The sequence below is a fragment of the Manis pentadactyla genome, chromosome 7 (assembly GCF_030020395.1).
Source record: "Manis pentadactyla isolate mManPen7 chromosome 7, mManPen7.hap1, whole genome shotgun sequence".
NCBI classification, from domain to species: Eukaryota; Metazoa; Chordata; class Mammalia; order Pholidota; family Manidae; genus Manis; species Manis pentadactyla.
Window position 1 is genome coordinate 64,523,422 of NC_080025.1, and position 20,836 is coordinate 64,544,257.

The following is a 20,836-nucleotide window of genomic DNA, read 5'->3' on the forward strand; positions in this document are numbered from 1 at the left end:
TTTTCAAAGTGTGCTTAAGAAGGAAAGAAAAGAGAGTGAGTAATGCTGACCTGGGTGTCAGGTTTGAGAGGGGATGTCATTTAAGCTGGAACTTGCAGAATAAGCTAGAGATTTTGACAGACAAAAGCATAAGGAAAGAACATTCCAGTGGAAAATGGAGCATGGACAAAAAAATGGAGGTATGCCAGTACAGGACTTCTTTGAGGAATAGTGCCTAGAGAGAGTGCATGATTATTGTGTGCTGAACCAGAGATGCAATTAGAGTTGGTCTGTCAACATGCTAAAGTCTTCAGATGGGCAGTAGAGAGGGGATTTAAGCATACAAATCTCACAGCCAGATGACCTGCGTTCAAACTGTGGCTTTATCTTTACTAAGCTGTTTGAACTTGAGACATTTACTTAGCCTCACTGTGATTCAATCTTTTATCTAAATAGTGATGATAATATTTGCTGTGAGCAATATACCAATAAAACACTTGTAATAATGTCTGGCACATAATACACACAGTGTTAGTTATTACATTCTTTCACATGCATTTTCAATTTTGATTGTCTGTACAATCTCTGTGAAGTGGACAGGGCATTTGTCTTGCACAGAACTTAGTATAGGTCCTGACCATAGCAGACATCCATGATAGGTTTGGGGAATGAGACTTCTGTGAAATTCAGTATCATGGATGTTGTCTTATCATTGTTTAATTCTCTTTCAAAACTATTTCCTGTTATGAAGCTAAGTGAAAAAGCAGGCTACTAACATTATGCAGAATATACATATATATGTCATATAAGAAAATGTTGGTCAATATTTCTTTGGTCTAGGGAATAAATCAAGGTGATTTGATAAATGTATTCCTCAAGAATATATATATTTTCCAGTAGTTTAGCATTCTCTGGTCACATAAATAGGGAAACTGATATTCTACAATTAATAAAGTTTGGCATTGTGTAAATAAAATGCATATATGTCTGAATTTATATAATACTGCTTAATTTTTCAACAATATCTTACAACATTTACTTAGCACATTCATTATGCCCTATCTCATTGGATATGTTTGACAGCATGTGCTACTGCTTAAGCTCAATTTATTTAGAGTATGAATAAAATGTTAAATTTAGAAATACATGGAGCATGAAGGAATGTGAATACATAAGGGCAGAGAAGGAAATGGAAGGTAGGTCATGTTTCTTTATCTGAGGCAGAAAAAATCAGTATATTCCCAATACAAAAATTAATTTTCTTCATAAATATTAGTTTATTATGGTATTAAGATATATTATTACCTGGATCAAATATTAAATTACATTGAGTTATTTTCTAGTAACTTATTTTTTATTACTTTAGTTAAAATTTTATATGATTAAGATGATCTAAATGAATAAGGGATGCTTGCTTGATTCTATGTTTTTGTTTTTTCTTTCAATTGTTACAGCAGTATGGATTTTAACTGTCACTAGTTTATGTTTTGCTTAGTAGATGATTAATGTAATATTTAACAGCAAAACAATTTAACCAAAATGCATTTCTAATATATGTGCAAAATAAATTTATTACAAACATTGCTAATCTAAATTGTCACTGTCTGGAGAAGTGACATCTGCACTGACATCACTTGAAAGGATGAGTAGATGATTCCCAGGCTAAAAAGACAGGAAGACAGTTGGACAAGAAGAGAATAGTACATAGCATGTACCAAATGCTGAAAGAGGGAAAGGGTACAACTTACTTGAATTTCAGTATCACTGAAATAAAAATAAGAGGAAATGTTAACACAATACCTAATAGAGGTCCCACCAGATCCAATAAACCTTTCCTAAATATCTTAGCTACAATATGTTTTTCTTTGTCTTCTGTGTGTATCCTTAGTATCTCCTATATTCTTCCTAGTGAGGTGGCAGATAAGGGTGCAGGATCTGGAGTTATACATGTATGTCTGAGTTAGACAGTGGCCTCCTATTTGCTGGTAGTACAGCTTTTGGTTAAGTACCTTAATCTCTTAATGATTCAGTTTCTTTATCTTAACAATGCGGACGATGACAATAATGTCCACCTTGTAGCATTGTTATGAGGATTAAAATAAAGCCCTTAGAACAGTGCTTGGTCATTCCATTAAATGTGGGCTATTATCACTTGATAATTATGGCATGTATGTCTCATCATCTGAAGTATATTGGAAAGACTCTTGAAAGTAGGGCTCCCTCTTATTCACCTCTGGTTTCTTCATAAATAACTGATTTCTGCAAATTAAAATATTCAAGTCCTGTGTTTATTTTAAATGAAATATTAAGTAATTAGGTGATATTTACTCCAAGGGAATTAAGAAATTCTCAAATATTTTATTACATTGGTAAATGTAATAATAATACACTGTTCTGCAGAACTTCTAAAGACCTATTTAGCATCATTTCTACCACTGGCCTTTTTCCTGTGGCCTGATTAAAGAACACATTTCTATAAGAAGGTCATATGTATGGAATGAGATGGATTTATCAAGTGTTCTCTTTTCTTGCAAAGATACAGCATGCATTTGAAAGAGTCACTCTGATTTTTATTTCCCAGGACCTAACAATATTGGCTATATTAGAACAGAACCCTCCACCATTACTTCTATTTTGTATACTAACTGGCGGTAAAACAGAATCTAAAAATATCCAAGAATGGCATTACAGCATGACAAAACTGTGAGAAATGTAAGCATGTACTGGAAATTTCACCTAATAACTCCTAATTATAAGACAGTAAATAACAGATTAGTGTTTTGCTAAAGGTAGAAAGAAATCAAATGACTTGGCTAAGATTCTTCAGAAAATCATCAATTTTTGGAAAGAGAATGTGCAAATGCATCTAAATAATACATATTCTGTCTGTGACACTTTTTGAAAATGGGAAATGAAAATATTTTTGAACAAAGAACAATTAAATCCAGTAATATAGCCACAGTATATTATTGTGGCAAAAGGCAAGGCATGATTGGGCACGTATCAATAGAAAAAATCTACAACAAAGAATGAAAGAATATAGTTTAATTCATGCACAATTATTGAAATAATACATTTAGGGGGCCAAAAGAGCTTTCTCTATAACACTATAGTTATATTTACTACTGGTTCCACAAAAGGCAACTGTGATGTACTCCTTACATTCAATATTTTCACTAAATTTCTCTGGATCTCCCCCCTCTACATTTGGTCCAGCAGATCCCATGATAGCAACTATGCTTCTTCTGCCCATTTTAAAATACCTACACTGAACCCTACACCTATCCCTAATCCTCAGCCTAACCTTATCCTACCCCTGCCCCAAACCTAACCCTTACCCTAACCTACACTAAACCCTAACCCTAACCCTAACCCTAGCCACTCACATTAATTGCTCACTCTAATCCACACCTTCACCCACACCTAACCATAAGGATAAACCTAAACCTAACACTAACTCTAACATTAAAAACAAAAGCTAACATTAACAATAATCCTACCCTCACTCAACAATGAATACAAAACCTAAACCTAACCTTAAACCTGAGAACTCACCCTAACCCGAGATCCTCACCATCACATGCATGCACACCTAACAGTAATCCTAAACCTAAACCTAACCCAACCCTAACATTGAATCCTAAAACCTAGCAATCACTATAAACATATCCTCATCCTACACCTAATGATAAACATAACACTAAGACTAACCACTAACACTCACCCTCACCCAGGCAGAACCATAAAGCTAAATATAACTGATGATAACCCTCAGCCTAAACCCAAATCCTTACTCTGAGACTTAAGATGAGAACCATAACGTCATCCTAAAACTAAGCCTACACTGAACTATAAACTTAACATTACCCATACCCACATCCACACACTCAACCTTATGTTAACCAACACCACACCATAATAACCCTAAACCTAAATTTCATCCTAGCCCTAACATTACACCTGAACCATAACTCTAACCATAACTCTATCTTCACTGTACACTGAATCCAAAATGTTACCCTAATCCTAACCATGGCCACTTTCCCTAACCCCTCACCCTAACCTCACCTTTAACCACACCTAACCTAACCCTAAACATAATCCTAACACCAACTCTAACACTGCATCCTAAACCTAATTCTAACCATATCTTCACACTATATCTAACTCAAAACCTAACCTAAACCCTGGTCACTCGCCCTAATGCCTCACCCTCACCCTCACCTTCACCCACACCTAGCTGTAACCCTAAACCTAATCCTACCATAGATCAGAATCCTAAACCTAACTATAACCACACTACACCTAATTCTAAACCTAACCGGGACAATAGTCCTAAAACTAACCTCTAACCCTCACCCTACCTGCACTCAAATGGAACTATAAACCTAAAAGTAACTGTGATGCTAACCCTCACCCTAAAGCCTTATCCTAACTCTGATCTACACCATAACTTCAACCTAAAACTAATCCTACACCTAAACCTAACCCTAACCTAAACCTTAACCCAAATTCCTCACCCACACCTACTGGTAACCTGAAACCTAAATCTCACCCTAAACCTAATATTACATCCAAACTGTACTCTAACCCTAACCCTATTCTCACCCTACACTGAATCTTAAACCAAACCCTAATCCTAACCCTAGCCACTCACCATAACCAGTCTCCCTCACCCTCACCTTTATGACCCCTGACCATTAGCCTAAACCTAAACCTAATGTTAACCCTAACATTAAAATCATAACCAAACTATAACTGTAACTCTAGTGTCACCGAACACTGAATCCTAACCCTAACCGTAACCCTAAGCCTTGCTACTCGCCATAATGGCTGATGGTCGACCTCAATTTCACTTATAATAAACCATAACCCTACACAGAATCTTAATCCTAACCCTAACACTAACCATGGCCAATCGCCCTAATGCCTCACCCTAACCTCACATTCACACTTAACTTTAACACTAAACGTAATCCTAACACCTACTCTAACACTGAACCCTAAAGCTAATTCTAACCGTAATCATATCCTCACCCTACAGCTAACTCTAAACCTAACCCCAAATCTAACACCCTAAAATCTAACCCTAAAATGGAATCCTAAACCTATCTCCAAGCTCTACCATATTCTCAACCTTACACCTAACTGTAACCTAACCCTAACCCTAGTCCTAAAACAAATCTCTAATACTCACCCTCACCCACATTCATACGGAATCTTAACTCTAAACCTTACTCTGATGCTAAACCTCATCCTAAACTGATATCCTAACTCTAACCCACACTATAACTTCATCCTAAAACTAACCCTACACCTAACCCTAACACTAACCTAACCTTTACCCCAATTCCTTACTCACACCTACCGGCAACCTGGAACCTAAATGTCATCCTAACTCTAATATTACAGCCAACCTCCAACTCTAACTGTAACTCTATTCTCACCCCACACTGAATCTGAAAACTAACCCTAAACCTAACTGACTACTCAACCTAACTCCTCACCTGCACCTTTACCTCCCCCAGTCATTAGCCTAAACCTAAACCTAACACTAATGCTAACATGAAAACCGTAACGTGACTCTACGTAACCTGATCATCACCCTACACTGAATCCTAAATCAAATTCTAACCCTAACCCTGGCCACTCGCCCTAACCCCTCACCCTCACCCTCACCTTAACAACACTTAACTGCAATCCTAAACCTAATCCTAATCCCAACCCAAAATCAGAATCCTAAACCTGACTCTTATTGTAACCATATCCTCAGCCTACATCTACCTCTAAACCTAGTCCCAAGACTAACCTCTAATCTTCACCCTACCTGTACTCATAGGGAACTGTAATCCTAAACCTAACTCTGATGCTGACCCTCAACCTAATCCCTCAATCTTAACTCTTACCTATACCATAACTTCATCCTAAACTAACCCTACACCTAACCCTAACTCTAAACCTAACCCTTACCCCCAATTTCACATACTCACTTTTATCTTCACCCTCATCTATGGATAACATTAAACTTAAATCTTGTCCTAAACCTAACCTTACAACTGAACCCTAACTCTAAGCGTAACCCTACACTGAATCTTAAATGTAACCCTAACCCTAACTCTGGCCACTCACCTTAACCATTCAACTTCACGATCACCTTTACCTACCTGTAACCCTTAGTCTAAACCTAAACCTGATGCTAACCCTAACATTAAACCGTAACCAAACTCTAACCATAACTCTATCTTAACTGAACACTAAATGCTCAATCTAACCCTAACCTTAATCCTGGCCACTTGCCCTAATGCTGGACCCTCAACATAACCTTCACCCATACCTAACTGTATCCCTAAACCTAATCCTAACACCAACCCTAAGTTGGAATACTAAACCTATCTCTAACCATCACCATATCCTCACCCTATACCTAAATCTAAACCTAACTCTAACCCTCCTCCTAAGACTAACCTTTAAAACTCACTGTCACCCACACTCACATGGAACTATAACCCCAAACCTTACTCTGATGCCAAACTTCACCCAAAAACCCATATTCTAACTCTAACTCACACCACAACTTCATCCTAAAACTAACATTACACCTAATGCTAAACCTAACCTAACACTTAGCCCAATTCTTCACCCTAACCCTATCTTTACCCTCACATACTGGTAACCTTAAACCTAAATTGTGCCTTATCCCTACCATTGCAACTGAACCCTAACTCTAACTGTAACCCTATTCTCACCCTATACTGAAACTTAAACCTAAATCTAACCCTAACCACAGCCACTTGCTCTAAATCCTCACCCTAACTTCACCTAAACCTTACTTCACCCACATCTAACCTTAAATCTAAATGTAATCCTAAAATGAACTCTAACACTGAACCCTAAACCTAATTCTAACCATAACCATATCCTCACCCTATGCCTAACTCTAAACCTAACCCTGATCACAGTCCTAAGACTAACACCTAACCCTCACTCTCACCTACACTCACACAGAAACCTAACACTAACCCTAGTCTTAAAAGTCACCTCCAACCTTCAACCTCATGCACAGTCACATGGAACCATAACCATAAACCTAACTCTAATGCTAATCCTCAGACTAATAACATATAACTCTAACTCACACCATAACTTCATCCAAAAACTAACCATACATTATCCCTAACACTAAACTGACCTGTACCTCTAGTTCTTCACCCTTACGTTTATCTTAACCCACACCACAATGCAACCCTAAACATCAATCTAGCTCTAAATCTAACACTAAACCTGAACCGTATCTTCAACCGTAACCCTATCCTCAACCTACACTGAATCATCAACCTAAAGTTGATGAAACCTGGGCCACTCACCGTAACTCCTCACCCTTACCCTCACCTTCATACACAACTAAGCATAAGCCAAACTATAAAACTAACATTAAAACCTAACCATAATCCTACTCCTATACTTAACCCTAACAACCCGAATACTAATACGAACAACCCTAGCCCAAACTGTTACCCTAATCTTAACTGTAACCATAACCCTAATCTGTATCCTAATCCTAACACTAAACTCAACCTACACTGAACACTAACCCTAACCCTACCCTACCCCTATCCCTACTCCTAACCTCTATCCCTAACATAACCCTAACCCTAATATAAACCCCTAATCCTCACCCTTACAGAACTATAACCCTATACCGAACTCTGATGATAACCCTCACCTAAACCCAAATCCTAACTCTAACCCATATTGTAATTCACCCTAAACCTAACCCAATACCTAACACTAACCATAACCTCTAACCCATCACTCTCACCCTTATCTTCACCCACACCTCACTCTAAACTGAAACTTAAATCTCACCCTAAATCTAACATTAAACCCAGACCCTAACTTCTACCATAACCCTTTCCTCACCTTACACTGAACCCAAAATCTAATACTATTCCTAACACTAGCCACTCACCCTAACTCCTCACCCTCACCTCACCTTCAACCACCCCTAACTGTAACCCTAACCCTAAACCTAATCCCAACTCAAACACTGAATCCTAAAGTAACTCTCAATGTAAACATATCCTCACCGACACCTAATGCTACTCCTAAAAGTAAGACAAACCTCTAACCCTCACCCTCACCCTCATGGAACCATAACCCTAAGCCTAACTTGATGCCAACCCTCAGCCTAAACCCAAATCCTAAATCTAACCCACAGCATAACTTTATCCTAAACTTTACAGCCAAACCCTAAATATAATCATAACCCTATGTTCATCATACACTCGACCTAACCCTAAACCTAACCATAACCCTATCCTCACACTACACTGAAACCTTACCTTACCCTTACCCCTACACTTAACCCTACCCCTACCCCTAAAACTTAATCCCTAACCCCAGCTATAACTCTAAACCTAAGACAAACCTCTAAGTCTCACGTCACACTCACTTACTATACCCAATCAGTATATTTCAGTCTCATGTGCATATTAGCATATATTTCCAGTCATTCAATTAATGTTGATGTCTATATATAACAGACAATAGAGTTGATAAGGGACAGAACTGTGTCTATTTTTACATAAATTATGTCTCTAATAATTAAGACTATTCCGATGCAAAACAGGTGCTCAGTCAACATTTGCTAAATGAATGACTGGAAGAATGAATGAATTCATAAACCTCTTTACCAAGTTATTTGCATAAGAGTAGCTGATTTTGATACTTGCTTCCATTACATAACTTTTCATGATTGGAGAAAAGAACAGGAAATGACATATATGCTTCATTATAAACATTAAATGATTTGTGTGCATTAAAGATATGCTTCATGTATTTCTTTTATAATAGTCAAGAATAATTTAATGTGTCAGAAAGCAATATAGACTCTTTAAATGGAATCCCATCTAGAGGAATTACAGTTTGTATAAATGCACAATGAAAAATTTTCATATTTATATCTACCTTGATCTTTGTTTTTGTGGTTATTTTTAATTAACAAATATACTGGTCATCACTGGTGAATTATGCCTCTGGAATGTGACGGCTAACCACTACCCTTTCACTGAGAATCTTTCTTTGGAAAACCTACATGGTATCTGGGAGCTGCTCCAGACACTGGCATTATCATTATTTTAGCAGCCTGCTGAGAATTCTGCAGATTGGATCTGCTGGAACAGGGGTTATTACTGAAATCCATCATGAAATATGTCAGGATGCAACAATGAAAGCAAGGAAGGAAATTTTTACTTAGTCAGGAATTCCTAAGTTACAGTGTTTAAGAATTCCAATCTTTTTGCATTTACATTTTTTACCATGTGTCCAGCAGAGGATTTAAAACAATAGCACTCTTTGTCTTACTCTTGACTCCACTCAAGGTACATGGATTCAAAGACCAAATATTTAAGTTTTGCGTTCTTTTCAGTACTCACTGTGGGATCTTTGCCAGCCATTTTGCACTCTTCAACTTTGATTGTAGATGCTGGCCAGAAAACCTGCTCAGAAAAGGAAAAAACGTTTGCATGATCTCACTTGTATGTACGACAGCTCAGTGCTCTTCAATTTACTTTATCCTAACAGATTTTTTAAGGTATTTATATATTTATATTTCAAAATTCATATTTATAATATGAACTCAAATTAATAAAGATTTTATTATTTTATTCTAACAATTACTTTTTTATTTCTTCCATCAATTTTTCCTTTAACAAAAGCTTTTCAATAATGTGTGTCCATTTGCTGATGGTATAGTATTTAAATAAAGTCATTAATGTGCATTATAGAATGTAATTTCCCTCCTTTTGATTTATAGTACACTTTCCCCAATGGCTTATATCACAGTGAATTTACATTTATATTTCTATCTTGGTTTACCATTATTTTTAGTAAACCACACAGCCTGGCTGGTAGATTTACTTAAAATGGTCCCTAGGTATTTCAACAGCTAAACTAACGTGGATAAAGTCCAAGAGATTCTCTCTCTGGGATACTGTGCTAGCATTCTATGACACTGTAGCCTTGGGTCAAGTCTGATGGTGATGATTATTTTTTTTAATTGTCAGACTGTTGCCCATTGTTAAAATAATTCTGAAGTCTCCTTGCTGTGATACATTTATAATTAGTCTACTTTTATTTCTTTACTCCAGTGAAGTTTAATTTATTTCTTTATTGTAAAATGGAATGATAAATATAGGGCACTCTTGGTCAAAGAATAGTACATTTAATAGTTGTGTTCCTCTCAAGGCCTTCTTAAATTACATACAGATGATGAAAAGGTAGCTCTTCCTTTAATCTGCCCACTTTTTCACGCTATACTTCATGCTTCTCTTTTTCTCTTTCTATATATGTATACACAAGAAGTATTTTCTCATTTAGCTTCAGGATTTAGATTGTTAAAAACTCTGGAGAAACTAAATTGATTATCTGTTCAGTCCATGAACTAAGTTCGAACTTCCAATTATTTATGGATATGTGGCCAGTATTTTCTATTGTTCTAATGAAATACACAGGTTTTTCATTGCATTTAAAAATTTTAAAGAAAAAAGACCCTGAGAGGCCAACACTGCCCTCATGAAAATGACAAACTTACACTCAAAGGTTCTTGACTTATATTGTTAATATTCAAGGAAAGAATGTGATCTTTGCTGCCCACGTATATCCGGTCCTGATCTTCATCCATTAATAATATCCTGTAATCTAAAGGGTGGTTGGATAGGCTGAAGTATTCAGAGGTCTTTGTTTCTCGGAGTTCTGCAATAGCGAAAAGGACAAGTGAAAAATGAGTAGTATTTTGGTTCTGTTATTATATTATTTTAATGAAAATTACTTTTCATGAAAATTATGTTGTTACATTTAACAAAAAAGTCAAGATACATTCTTTCTGCAATAATAAAATCTTTTAAAAATAGGGTTATGTTAGTATTTTTATTTATTGCCTCTATGCTTAAGTAAAACATAAATAATAGTTGCAATATTACAGTTTATGGTAATGCTATTTGATCATAAAATTATTCCCATTTTGCAAGAATCTCTACTCAGTTTTACTACTGGCTATTATCAGCTCAAAACTACTTAAAACAGATCAGCCAAAAAAATATAGTAAGTGAACAGACTGAACAAAATAACAAAAGTAATAACAGTGTGAATGTCTTCCTAGCCTCTCAACGTTTTATTGTTGGACTCAATATTCATCATTTTAGGATTGGTATTTCTTACTCTAAATATTTACCTTACTTTGTCAACATAATTCAACAGTTTATACATTTTTCTATAAATTACTTGGAAACAAACAATTTTTTCCTGTTATTACTCCTTCAGAAGGCAGTCATTTAAATGACTGTATGCCTATGTATATATCAAGAAGAAAACTATGAATTTTCAGATGTTCTGAATTTTCAGGTTTTCAGTATCTTAATAATCAGTGACTCATGTTCATTTAACTTAATATAAGTTAAATATGTGCCTGAATTGAAGACAATTGATGCACCATGAAAAATTTTTAAATCAATAATCATTATAGCAGATTCAATTTGCTTTCCAGTCAAATGCTCCTTTGCACAGTTTAAGACTTTTCTATTCAAATGGTTCAGGATTTCTTTTTCTTTTTCACTTATGATCTTAAGAGTGACAAACTCTACCAAAGAGTCTGCTTTCAGGGATTATTGTTTCAGTGATGAACTATTTCTAAAGTTTTAATCATTGAATCACAAATACATTTCTGTAAGTTCCGATTGGCTGTGGTTTGACTCTAATCAAAATTGAAAATTATAAGAATTCTCATAGGAAGCCAAGAACTGTATTCTGTGAGCACTCGGGCCATATCTCACATGTGAAGATAGAAAAGTCACAAATATAACCTGTTTTCTGGTCACACCAGTTCAGAATTTCTGCCATAATATCCTTAAAGTAGTTTAATATCTAACTAATAATCTGAAAATGCCCAAGGAGTAGCATAGTGATCAGGAAGCCTAGCTGTGACTCCAAACTTCCCGTGAGATTGAACAAATTACTTTACTTCTCTGGGCCTTAATTTCCACACTTATAAAAATAAATAAATAACAAATAATAAAAAACAGTAATAGTACTGTCTATGGAGAGTTGCCATGGAAATTAATTGAATACCTGTAAATACTTGAAATGAGTGACAGAGAAAGTATTCAATAAATCCTAGTTATTATTACTGCTAGTATTATCAGGTTTTAATCACTGATTATAAGAATAACATATGGAATTAAATAAGTACATATTTTACTTTTTTCTTTTTTTTAAAATCTAAGGTGCTAGATACCTAAAATTACTAGTACATGATCCTAAAACATAGGCTCCATTATTCTGTCCATACAATGATAGTAAAATGTAGGATTTTTAAGTGGAAGAAATCACTAAGAAGCTAGAAAAAAATTGTTTGGGAATCTTGAGAAGTAAATCATGAGAGGAGTCAAGAACAAAAGACACTGAAAGATGATTTAAATGAGATGAGATGACAGATTTTTGTAACTGGAGGATTTGGGAGGCTGAGCAGTGCAGCATGCCAACCTAGTTCTTGAGCCTCACCAGGTATCAGGTGATGCTTTTTGTTGGCAGCTGTGGTGCCTCTGGCCCAGAAACGAGAACAACTTCCTTCAAGAGGAGAGCAAGAGGGTGGATGTCATTCCAGGAAAAAGTCAGCCCCTGCTAGACCAGATGTTATGGCTCAAGTAGCAAAGAATATCCAAGAGCTGAGAACATCAGAGAGAAAATGGAATCCAACAAATGTCACTCAAAGGGTGAAGAAGGGCTGCCTTGTCTTTGCATAAAATCCAAGGTGTTTACAAAGCTTGGTTTTCATCCTATGGAGGAGATTCATGTTTGTGTAATTTTTCTGCAAAAAAAACAAGAGTAGGGTATAGCTTAGAGTATAAAACAAATATCCCACAAATACCTTGTGAATAAGTAACTCTCCAGTAACATAGACTACAGAAGTAAAATGTGACTGAACTTATGGCCTCTGGGGCCCAACCCCTGCAGTGTGAACCCTGGCCTTGCCATTTCATTTCTGTATGTGGTTGGCAAGTGCCTTTATCCCTCTGGACTCCAGTGTCTTCATCTCTAATGTCAGGATAACAAGAGCACCTACATCATAGGGGTATTGTGAGGTTTAAAGTGTTAGCATACATTAAGTGCTTACAAGAGTGTCTGTCCTATAGTAACATAGGTAACATTATCATGAATTGGGATAAAACATCAAGCTTCAGGGAGCAGAGTAAAAACATCCCTTACACAAGGAGAAAATATGGTGGACTAGATTGACTGACATATTTATTAACATAGTTAATATATTTTGTTTCACATGTAGAATCTATTCAAATTCTTTGATCAGGAGAGTAAAATAATCAAATAAATATCTGTAAGGAAAACAATTTCAGGGTGCAAGATAATTTCAGAGTATGTGAGACTGGAAAACTAAGAGGTGCTGTTTCAAGTCTGATGTTGATAAAGACCTGATATGCTAGAAGTGGAAAGGAAGAGTTGATGTGAGGAATATCTAAAATAAAGGATTTGGAATGATCTTGTATGAAGTTGGTCTGGGGTTTAAAGGAAATGTAAATGAGTGCCCCCCAACACTATAAACTAAAAACAGGAGAAATGAACATGCTTTTACTACTTTTGGGGGATTCAAAAGAGAAATTATTTTGGCAGAGATTACTTGAGTGTTGATAGGGTAAATTCAAATCAAACATGTAAAATTAGATAAGTAATTTGCCATCATAAATATCATAACTGCAGGCGGATATTTTCTATTTTTCACATGGATTATGTGAAGATCTGAGAGTAGATGTCTCTGAGGAAGCTCTGTGTAGAAGTTCTGAGGAAGAGTAAATTCAAGGGGAAAAGCAAAACACACTGATGCACTGATTGATCCAAAGAGAGTAGCTTTGTAGTTGAAACTACAGTGAGTCATGATGTATAGCGAACAGTGTGGTATTGTGGAGAAATACAAAATTATAGCCAGACACTTCTTTTTTTTTTTTTTTTTTTTTACTGAAGAATCATTTATATACCATCTTATATTGGTTTCAAGTATACAACACAGTGGTTTAACAGTTACTCATATTATATCCTCACCCTGACTAGTGCGGTTACTATCTGTCAACATAGGAAGATGTTACAGAATCACTGGCTATATTCTCCATGCTGTACTACCATCCCTGTGACAAACTTATATTATGATTAAGAATATTTGTGCCCTTTTATCCCCCTCACCCTCATCCTCACCAAAACCCCAACCCTTCCCCTATGGTAACCAACTGTCACTTTTCAGTGTCTGAGTGTACTGCTATTTTGTTCATTATGTTTTGTTTTGTTTTTATATTCCACAGTGAAATCATATGGTATTTGTCTTTCTCTGCTTGGCTTATCTCACTTATCATAATACCTTCTAGGTCCATCCATGCTGTTGCAAATGGCAGGATTTCTTTCTTTTTTATGGTTAAATAATATTCCATTGGGTATAAGTACCACCACTTCTTTATCCATTCATCTACTGATGATCATTTAGGTTACTTCCATTACTTGGCTATTGTAAATAATGTGGCAATAAACATAGGGGTGTATATATCTTTTTGAATATGGGATTTTGTTTCCTTTGGGTAAATTACTAGAAGTGGAATCACTGTATTGTATAGCATTTCTATTTTCATTTTTTTTGAGGAAGCTCCACACTGTTTTCCACAGTGGCTGCACCAATTTACATTCCCACCAACAATGCAAGAGGGCTCCCCTTTCTTCACATCATCACCCGCACTTGTTGTTTCTTGTCTTTTTGGATAGTGTTCATTCTAACTGGTGTGAGGTGACATCTATCATAGTTTTGATTTGCATTTCCTGGATGATTAGCAACGTGGAGTATCTTTTCATGTGCCTATTGGCCAACTGTAGTTCTTCTTTGGAAAAATATCTGTTTAGATGCTCTACCCAGTTTTTAATTAAGTTATTTGATTTTTGGTGTTGGGGCATATAAATTCTTTATATATTCTGGATGTTAACCCCTTGTCAGATAAATTGTTTATGAATATATTATTCATACTGTACATTGCCTTTTTGTTCTGTGGATAGTGTCCTTTGCTTTACAAAGCTTTTTAATTTGACGTGGTCCTAACTATTGATTTTTTTATTTTGTTTCCCGTTCCCAGAGATGTGTCCAGTAAAAAGTTACTCATGCTTATAATTTGAGAGATTTTTTACCTGTTTTCTTCTAAGAGTTTTGTGGATTCCTGCCTTATTTAGGTTTTTGATCCACTTTGAGTTTAATTTTGTATATGGAATCAGACAATAAACCAGTTTCATTCTCTTGCATGTAACTGTCCAGTTTTCTCAACACGAATTATTGAAAAAGCTGTCTTTTCCCCACTGTATATTCATGGATCCTTTATTATATGTTAATTGGCCATATATGCGTGGGTTTATATGAGGGCTCTCTATTCTGTTTCACTGATTTATAGGTCTGTTCCTGTGCCAGTACCATAATGTTTTGATTACTGTACCTTTGTAGAATAGCTTAAAAGTCAGGGAGGGTAATACCCTTGCTTTGCTTTTCTTTCTCAAGATGGCTTTGTCTAACTGGTGTGTTTTATAGTTCCATATGAATTTGCTCCAGTTCACTTAAAAATGCTGTTGGTATTTTGATAGGGATTGCATTGAGACTCTAAATTGCTTTGGGCAGGGTGGCCATTTCAATAATATTTATTCTTCCTATCTATGAGCATGAGATAGATTTCCATTTATTTGGTGTCTTCTTTAATTTCTCTCATGAGTATCTTATAGGTTTTAGAGTACAGGTCTTTCACCTCTTGATTAGGTTTATTCCTATGTGTTTTATTCTTTCTGATATAACTGTAAATCAAATTGTTTTCCTGATTTCTCTTTCTGCTAGTTTGTTGTTAGTATATAGGAATGCAACAGATTTCTGTGTTTTAATTTTGTATCCTGCAACTCTGTTCAATCTAGTTATTAGTTCTAATAGTTTTTTCTTGGAGTCTTTAGAGTTTTCTACATATACTACCATGTCATCTACACACAGTGACAGTTTTACTTCTTTCTTACCAATTCAGGTGGCTTTTATCTCTTTATCTTATCTAACTGCCATGTCTAGGACCTACAGTACTATGTTGCACAGAAGTGGTGAGAGTGGACATCCTTGTCTTGTTCCTGATCTTAGAGGAAAAGCTTTCAGCTTTTAGTCATTGAGTATGATGTTATCTGTGGTGTTGTCATATATGGCCTTTATTGTGTTGAGGTACATTCCCTCTATACACATTTTATTGAGAGATTTTATAATGAATGGATGTTAAATTTTGCCAAATGTTTTGTTAGCATCTATTGGGATGATCATGTGGTTTTTATCCTTCTTTTTGTTATTGTGGTGCATCACACTTTTACAAATATTGTACTACCCTTGCATCACTGGAATAAATCCTACTTGGTCATTATGGATGATCCTTTTGATGTATTTTTGAATTTGGTTTGCTAATATTTTTGTTGAAGATTTCTGCATCTATGTTTATCAGGGATATTGTTCTAAAATTTTCTTTTTTTGTAGTCTCTGCCTGGTTTTGGTCTTAGAATGGTGTTGGCCCAATAGAATGAGTTGGAAGTATTCCCTCCTCTTCTATTTTTCAGAATACTTTAAGAAGGATGGGTATTAGCTGTTCTTTAAATGTTTGGTAGAATTCAACTGTGAAGTCATCTGGTTATGGGATTTGTTTTGGGGGAGTTTTTCATTACCAATTCAACCATTGGTAACTGGTCTGTTCAGATTTTCTATTTCTTCCTGGGTCAGTCTTGGAAGTTTGTATTTTTCTAGGAATTTGTCCATTTCTTCCAGGTTGTCTAATTTGTTGGCATATAATTTTTCATAGTATTTTTTAGTAATTCTTTGTATAACTGTGGTATCCATTGTGACTATTCTTTGTTTCTGATTTTGTTTATGTGTGTACTCCCTCTTTTTCTCTTAATAAGTCTGGCTAGGGGTTTAACTATTTTGTTTATTTTCTCAAAGAACCAGCTTCTGGTTTCATTAATTTTTTCCATTATTTTATTTTCTTCTATTTTATTTATTTCTGCTCTGATATTTATTTTTTCCCTGATTCTACAAACTTTGGGTTTTCTTTGTTCTTCTTTTCTAGTGGTAGGCCTGTATTGCTATGTACTTCCCTATTAGAACTGCCTTTGCAGCATCCCACAGATTTTTGGACTGTTGTGTTTTTGTTTTCATTTGTTTCTGTTATTACTTGATTTCTATTTTGATTTGTTCATTGATCCATTGATTGTTTAGAAGCATGTTGTTTAGAATTCATGTGTTTGTGGGCTTTTTTCTTTTCATTGTGTAATTTATTTCTAGTTTCATATCATAGTGGTCTGAGAAGTTGTTTGATACAATTTCAATCTTTTTTAATTTACTGAGGCTCTTTTAGTATCCTAATATGTGACCTGTTCTGGAGAACCTTCCTGTATACTTGCAAAAACTCTGTATCTTGCTGCTTTTAGGTGGAGTATTCTCTAGATATCTGTGAAGTCTGTCTGATCTAATGTGATATTCAGTGCCTCTGTTTCCTCATTTATTTTCTGTCTGATTGATCTATTGATATAAGAAGTTTGTTATAAAGTCTCCTAAAATGAATGAGGTTCAGTCGATTTTCCCATTTAATTCTGTTACTATTTGTATTACATATTTAGGTGGCTCTCTGTTGGGTACATAAATATTTATAATGGTTATATCTTTTTGTTGGGTTTATCCCCTTATCATTATGTAATACTCTTCTTTGTCTTTTGTTACTTTTTATGTTTTGAAGTTTGTTTGTCTGATAATAGTAATGCTGCTCCTACTTTTTTCTCCCTAATATTAACATGAAATATCTTTTTCCATCCTTTCACTTTCAGAGTGTCTTTGGGTCTAAAATGAGTCTCTTGTAAGTAGCATATAGATGGGTCTTGTTTCTTTATCCACTCTGACACCCTATGTCTTTTGATTGGTGCATTCAGTTCATTTACATTTAAGGCAGTCATCAATAGGTATGTACTTAAATTTTTTTGTGGTTCCTCTCTGTTCCTTTATTCCTCTCTTACACTTTTCTCTTGTTTGTTGGTTTTCTTTAGTATTGTGTTTAGATGTCTCTTTTTAAATTCTTTCTGTATCTATTATAGGCTTTGGGTTTGTGGTTACCAAAAGGTTCACAGATAGCTTTCTAACTAACTACATAACAGTTCATATTAAGTTGATGATTGCTCTATTTCAAACACAGTCTAAAACTACTTCTTTTCTTCTTCCTCCTCCACACTTTATGTATTAGATGTGAAAATCTGTACTTTTTGTCTATCCCTTGACTGATTTTCTGTATAGCTGGTTTTACTACTTTCGTTTTGTTTTAATTTCATACTTGCTTGGTAAGTAGTTGGTTTACCACCTTTGTTGTGGTTTTATTTCACTGGTGAAAAGTATTTAGGCTTGAGAATATTTCCATCTACAGAAGTCCCTTTGACATATCCTATAATGCTGGTTGAGTGGTTATAAATTCCATGAGTCTTCATTTATCTGGGAAGTGTTTTAATCTCTCCTTCAAGTTTGAATGATAATCTTGCTGGGTAGATGATTCTTGGTTTAAAGTCTGTTTCAATACATTAAATATTTCATGCCACTCCCTTCTGGCATGTAAAGTTTTTGCTGAGAAGTCTGCAGATAGCCTGATGAGGTTTTCCTCCTAAGTAATCTTTTCTCTCTGGCTGCTTTCAATACCCTCTCCTTATCCTTAATCTTTGTCATTTAAATTATTATGTGTCTTGGTGTTTTCTTCTTGGGGTTCCTTTTTTTAGAGGTTCTCTATGCTTTCATGACATGGGTGTCTATTTCCTTCCCCAAATTGGGGAAATTTTCAACAATTATTTTTTCAAAGAGACTTTCTATCCTTTTCTCTCTGTTCTTTTCTGGTCCCCTGTTATGCAAATGTAGTTTTATTTTGAGTTGTCACAAAGCTCTCAGCATTCTCTCATTTCTAGAGATTCTTTTTTTTCTCAGTTCCTTACCTTATTTCCTTGTTCTCTAATTTCTATCTCACTGATTGTCTCCTCTACTTGCAGCAATCTTTTTGTTCTCTCTTCATTGTATTTTTCATTTCAGTTACTGTTTTCTTCAGCTCTGAGTGGCTTTTTCAACTATTCCATTCTCTTTGTTGAAATCCTCCTGAGGTTGTCAATACTTTTCTGCAGATCAGTGACCATTAGTTTGAAATTTTTAGGAAGAATATTGGTGATCTCTGTTTCACTTAGCCCTCTTTATGGTGTCTTATCCTGTAGTTTTCTTTGGACCATACTCTTCTGCCTTCTCATTTTGTCAGGTTTCCTGTGTTTTTCATTTGTATTTGATGGATCTGTTGTGCCTTCTGGCTTTATGAAGATGACTCCATGTGATGCCCAGAAGCAGAAGACTTGTTCCTCTCCAGTGCCTTGTTCTCCTTTGTGGTAGAACCCCTGTTGTGGTTGCCAGGCTATGGGTGCGGTTGCCTTTCTGTCTGTCTGCTGGCAATGATCTACCTCAGTTTGCTGTGGCTGTAACTTGCCTCAGCTGGCCCTGTGACCAGAGCAGCAGTTCTTCTGTGATTGTTGTGGTCAGGGATGCTCTCTGCCCTGCAGCGATGGCGGTGCTGCTGGTTTAATGGGGTGGGTGAGCCAGTCGTTTGGCTGGGACAGGCACACAGTGGTGAGTCATGAGGGTGTGCCGTCATGTGGCAGCAGAGGGGCATGTGGTACTGGGCTGGGCCAGTAGTGAGGAGGATGGAGTGTTCAGAGCTGGCTCTTGCAGGTATCTCCCCAGTTGGCCTCAGACAGGGCCAAGAAAGCTGAGAAAACTTCCCTCTGCCTGCCAGGCAGAAAACTCTGACACTGCTGGACCAAGTGCATGGGTGCATAGGGAAGCAACTCAGGGTTGAGCTGCCAGTGAGAGGAATGGAACATTTGAAGCTCTTGCAATTGTCTGACCTGTGCTGAGGGAAAGTGTTGTCCACCTGTTTTTTCTCCTGAGTAGAGAGCTCTGTCCAACCCTTGCCCCTCTGGTACCCCTCCTGCTGTTGGCAAATCTTTAAACTGTCGCCTTTGTTTGGATCTCAGCGGGACCACCAGAGCATGCATATCTTCCACAAGTGGCTGGAGTCTCAGCTTCCCAGAGTGCTCCAACTTTGTGTGGTGTCCAGTTCAATTAACTATCAAAATTCAATGCATTATGGACTCATGTTCCCAGAGCTGATCTCCAGGGCCAGGTGTGAGAGTTCCTGAGTGCCTCTCCCCTCCCTGCTCTGTTCCTCCCCCTCCCACTTGTGGGCTGGGATGGGGGAAGGGCTGGAGTCCCACTCGATTGCAGCTCTGCCACCTTACCCTTCTCTTTGTGATTGACTAGGTGCAGGTGTGTTCTGCAGTTTTCAGATCATTTTTATGGTTAGTTGTATGTGCTATAGTTGCTTCCTTGGTGTGTGTGTGGGAGGAGGTTTCTGCTTTGCCTTCCTACTCAGCCATCTTTTTTCCCCTGCTCCAGACAGTTCTGAGTTGAAATTTCAGGTTTATCAGGTTTATCACCTAGTAAGTATGTTCTTACATCATTTCTCCCAGTTTTGATTTCACCACCTATAAAATGGTTATATCAGTACTCAGCTCAAAGGATGCTTCACCAGCTCACAGTAGAAGATCAATGTATGATCCTTTCAGCTGCAGACACTGTTGACTCTTTGTCTAACAGGTATTTTCCTTTTCTTCCCTGTTGGCAGAGCAGGTCTATACCAACCATAATGGTCCCATCTCCCTGGCCAGTGGGTGGTTTAAGTGTGGCTATGTA

The 20,836-nt window shown here is 36.4% G+C and overlaps 1 protein-coding gene across 2 annotated transcripts in view; it reads right to left on the minus strand.

The window, feature by feature from the left end:
- The window catches only part of SEMA3C (semaphorin 3C), a 177,415-nt gene that overhangs the window by 73,419 nt on the left and 83,160 nt on the right, over positions 1 to 20,836 (minus strand). Inside the window, exons 2-4 of one of the 2 annotated variants that reach the window (XM_036897983.2) lie at positions 12,535 to 12,841; positions 10,571 to 10,731; positions 9,414 to 9,476 (exon numbers count right to left, since the gene is read on the minus strand). In XM_036897983.2, coding sequence (XP_036753878.1) covers positions 9,414 to 9,476; positions 10,571 to 10,660 — 153 coding nt within the window. In that variant the 5' untranslated portion in view covers positions 10,661 to 10,731; positions 12,535 to 12,841. The remainder of the gene's footprint in view (positions 1 to 9,413; positions 9,477 to 10,570; positions 10,732 to 12,534; positions 12,842 to 20,836) is intronic. The other variant, XM_036897982.2, reaches the window with a different exon arrangement.